This window comes from Salmo salar, chromosome 23 (genome assembly GCF_965601325.2).
Source record: "Salmo salar chromosome 23, fSalSal1, whole genome shotgun sequence".
Taxonomy (NCBI): Eukaryota; Metazoa; Chordata; class Actinopteri; order Salmoniformes; family Salmonidae; genus Salmo; species Salmo salar.
The window spans coordinates 24406012-24409863 of NC_138313.1; the positions used below are offsets into that span (position 1 = coordinate 24406012).

The following is a 3852-nucleotide window of genomic DNA, read 5'->3' on the forward strand; positions in this document are numbered from 1 at the left end:
CTACAAAAGCCTTCACTGTTGCCTCCATGCAGATTGCTGTGGAGGCATTCCATCATCATTTCAAGGTACTGTAAGGTTAACCATTTCCAGAACTGACAGTCAGAGTTGCATGTCACTCAAACGTTCCTCATACCCCAGAAGTAGTTCTGTGGCAATTGGGTAGGGCTGTGAGTACATGTGAGGGGTTTTCTCATGTAGTCTTTCTAGGTTGTCCTCTTTGTCTGGCCCCACGCTGAGATGAACAAGGTGGTTAGAAGTGTGGTCAGCTAAACACCCCACTTGTTCATTTTTTGGTTTATTTGTCAAGGACCATGTACGTGCAAAAACCCCACTAAGGAGAGACAGAGAGATAAAGGTGTGCAATGGTTTGGAGAGCAGATTAAATAAATGTTTTCACAACGTTTTTAATGACACTGTAGTAAACTATTAGTGCATTTTTCACTTCCATTTTCCAAGTCTGTGTGCATGTGAGCGTGCGTGCATGCATGTATGAAAGTGTGTGTGAAAGTGTAAATTAGTTTCTCTACTATGAGCTCATTATTATCTACTTGTCCTGCAACAGCACCAGTCACCTGGCTAAGTTTTCTTTTGAGAGAGGAGTGGATGGAGAGCGTGAGTGAGAGGTGGTGTGAGCTTGTCACAGCCCCCCCTATTGTGTGTGGGTGGAAGCTGTGGGTTCCAGTCACCCAAGATTTTATAAGACTGAGATGCTCAGATAGAAGCACACACCTCCTGCACACAGAGGCGACACACACACTCACGCTCCTCTCTCACACACTTTGCACCATGAGCGGTACACAGGGCTATCCTTACCCCCAGGTGTTTCTAGTGGACAGTGGTAGAGGTCCACAGCCGTCGGTCCAACCTCCAGGCATGCTGCCCTGCTGGTCCTTCCCTCCTGCCCATGAGAGAGTGATGGAGCGGGGCAGGGTGAGAGGCAGCAGGGGGCTTGGCTCCTGGAGCCTGGCTATGGCTCTGCTGTTTCTGCTGCTGCTGGTGTTTGGGGCATTGGGACTGGGTGCCTACCAGATAATCAAACTACAGACTCAACTCGATGGGATACAACAGGTCTGCAAGAGCAAGTCTGCTCTCTGATTTCTATTTGTATCAAAGGGTCTCTGTATTTCGTCACTTCTCTGTCTCATAATGTTCTTTCTGTATGATGTCAGCATCTTTCTTTGCAATGACACTGCACTGATCCTCTGTCAAAACCATCAATGAAATAGACGCATTGCGGTAGTTCATTTTTAGTATCTCCTTGCCTTTCATTGTTTTTGTTGTTGGCTAAAACATCTTAACTTACTGATGAGAAAAACAGAGACATATAGTAACAAAATGCAATATCGTAGCAACAAGAAGAAAAAACTGAACCCAAAAAAAGATGCCTCCTACCATTTAATTATCACCTTGATGATTATTGTGACCATTGGAAAAGGAGTGGGAGACTGGTGAGGGGTAGGGGACAGACAGAGGTAAAGTGTTGATGGAAAATAGGCAAAACAGGCTTTAACTTTTGTGCAAGTTTTCTTGCTGCCTCTGCATCTCAGACTATTAAGTAGCAGTGACATTTAAAGATGTCAGCCCAGACCGGAATCTGTTCAGAGTTGTGGTCACCAGTCCAGCGGTGCTACAGGAAATCCTTGACTCAAAATACAAATTCAGAGAAAAGCTGATGTTCAGAGTATCTTAGCGCTACATTTATATTGATCACTCTTAACCACAAAATGTCACGTAACATCTGTGATGTGGATATTTTATATTGATGTGAAAAACCTTGCATGTGTGTGTGCTAATGTGAAGTGGCAATGAGATTTCTCTCTTCTTTTTTCACAGGAAATTAACATTGAGATTGATGGTCGTGGGCCTGAGAAGCTAGTGGGTGACCTTCCAGAGACCGATCCAAACAGGGGGAAGACAGCCGGCAGACCTGCAGCACATGTTATAGGTAAGCTGGGGCAGAGCCGGCCCTAGCCACTAAGCGACATAAGTGACCGCTCAGGGCCCCGCGGCCACTAGGGGGCCACAGACCAAAAATAAATAAAAATGTGGGTTTCAAATTACAGTTGTGAGTTAGAATAGTAGAATACACAAGGTGCAATTTCTAAATTTGGTTGTGCATCAGCAGTTTTTATTTTATGTCAGTCACTAAATTAGCCTATGTCAGCCAATTTTTTATTTATTGGTAAGTTGGTCTAGCCAGCTATCATGATCGAATTACCGACCAGGCACGCAGGGCACATTCCCAGGGCCCTTGACCTCTAGGGGGCCCCCATTGATTTTGTTAGTCACTCTCACTCAGATATCATATTAGCATGATAAAAAAATTATGTATCTCCACCCTATGGCAAAATGAGTAGAATTGCAGGAAATTGGCTGTAAAACTGCAAAATTGTCTCTCCGCCCCATGGCTAAATTAAATTAGTTATGAAACTGCAAAATCTCTACCTCATGGCAAAATGTGTATAATTGAAGTAACTCTAAAACATATTTTCTCTCCACCATCAAAATGTTGCTTAGGGCTCCCAAAATGCTAGGGTCGGCTCTGGCTGACTGCAGTTCAAATCAAAAGTTTAGTTACTTTGTTTTGGTGTGTAGGTTTTTGCTCCAGCCCTGCTCTAACATACCTGATTCTATTAATCAGCTGCTCATCAGGGCCTTGATTAATTGAATTAAGCATGCACTCCTGATGTAGGCCCAGTGGAGTGTCATCTCTAACACCATTCTCCCTGCTGTCCCTGCTGTCTCCCTTTGTCTCCCTCAGGCCGGATTGAGAAGCATGTTTCACAGAATACCTTGCGTTGGGAGCCAAAGGCGGGGCGGGCCTTCACAGAGGGGGGCGTGGTCTATCGGGATGGCGGTCTGCAAGTCAACGAGACTGGGCTCTACCACATCTACTCCCGGGTGCAGTTTGAAGCCAATCACTGCACCCCTACAGATGCCTTGGTTCACTCTGTGTTTGTGAGAAGGCCAGGGAATTTCAAGTCTCTCACCCTGATGGAGGGGCACAGGGAGGGCTACTGCAACCTGGGCTCTCATGGGCATGTCTGGACCTCGGGGAGTTACCTGGGATCCACACTGAAGCTTGAAAAGCAGGACTGGCTATATGTGAATGTCTCCCATCCAGCCATGCTCAGCCATGCTCATCATGCCAACTTCTTTGGACTCCACAAGATCTAGAGAACAGGAGGAAATCTGTTTCATGTCTATTTTCTGGCCAATGACCATTATATTTTGGCAGAACAGTAATGGCAGTGCAATGAGCATTAATTTATTTATTTGTGATGTTAGAAGTGCAGTGGGTTTCAACTGATATTTAAATCCGGGGAACCTTAACACTAATATGCTGGTGAGGAAAGTGGTATTTAGTATTTATTCTGATAAAAAAATTGACACTGATGATCCCAGCAGCAGGTCTGAATGTATGTTCATTAGAACACAGAGAAATAATATGCATGTTTGGGATTTCATATAATGTCAACGGGTATACAATGTTCTATTGTAATAAATAAGTATTTTAAAGAGTTCTGACTTTTTGAGGTCTTTGTCAGATGTCTGTTTGAATGTCGTGAGTGTCCGTGCTTGCAAAAAGAAGGACCATCAGTGTTCTTTTAATCTGTTGTTTTTTTGGTTGCATTGAGCTGGGTTGTGGACATGAGGTTAAGGTTAAGGTTATGGCTACACTCTTAGAAAAAATGAGTTCCTAAAGGGTTCTTTGGCTGTCCCCCTTTTTGGTTCCAGGTAAAACCCGTTTTGGCTCCAGGTAGAACCATTTGGGGTTCCATGTAAAACCCTCTGTGGAAAGGGTTCTACATGGAACCCAAAAGGGTTCTTCAAAGTGTTCTCCTATGGGGA

At 44.4% G+C, this 3852-nt stretch overlaps 1 protein-coding gene across 1 annotated transcript; it reads left to right on the forward strand.

Moving 5' to 3' along the window:
* Window positions 1–723: 723 nt before the first annotated feature.
* On the forward strand, window positions 724–3516 carry tnfl6 (Tumor necrosis factor ligand superfamily member 6). Its single transcript, NM_001141318.2, is given in 3 exon segments — window positions 724–1068; window positions 1834–1945; window positions 2762–3516. Coding segments are annotated over 3 exon segments (810 nt in total). The 5' UTR covers window positions 724–786; the 3' UTR covers window positions 3178–3516.
* Window positions 3517–3852: the final 336 nt, after the last annotated feature.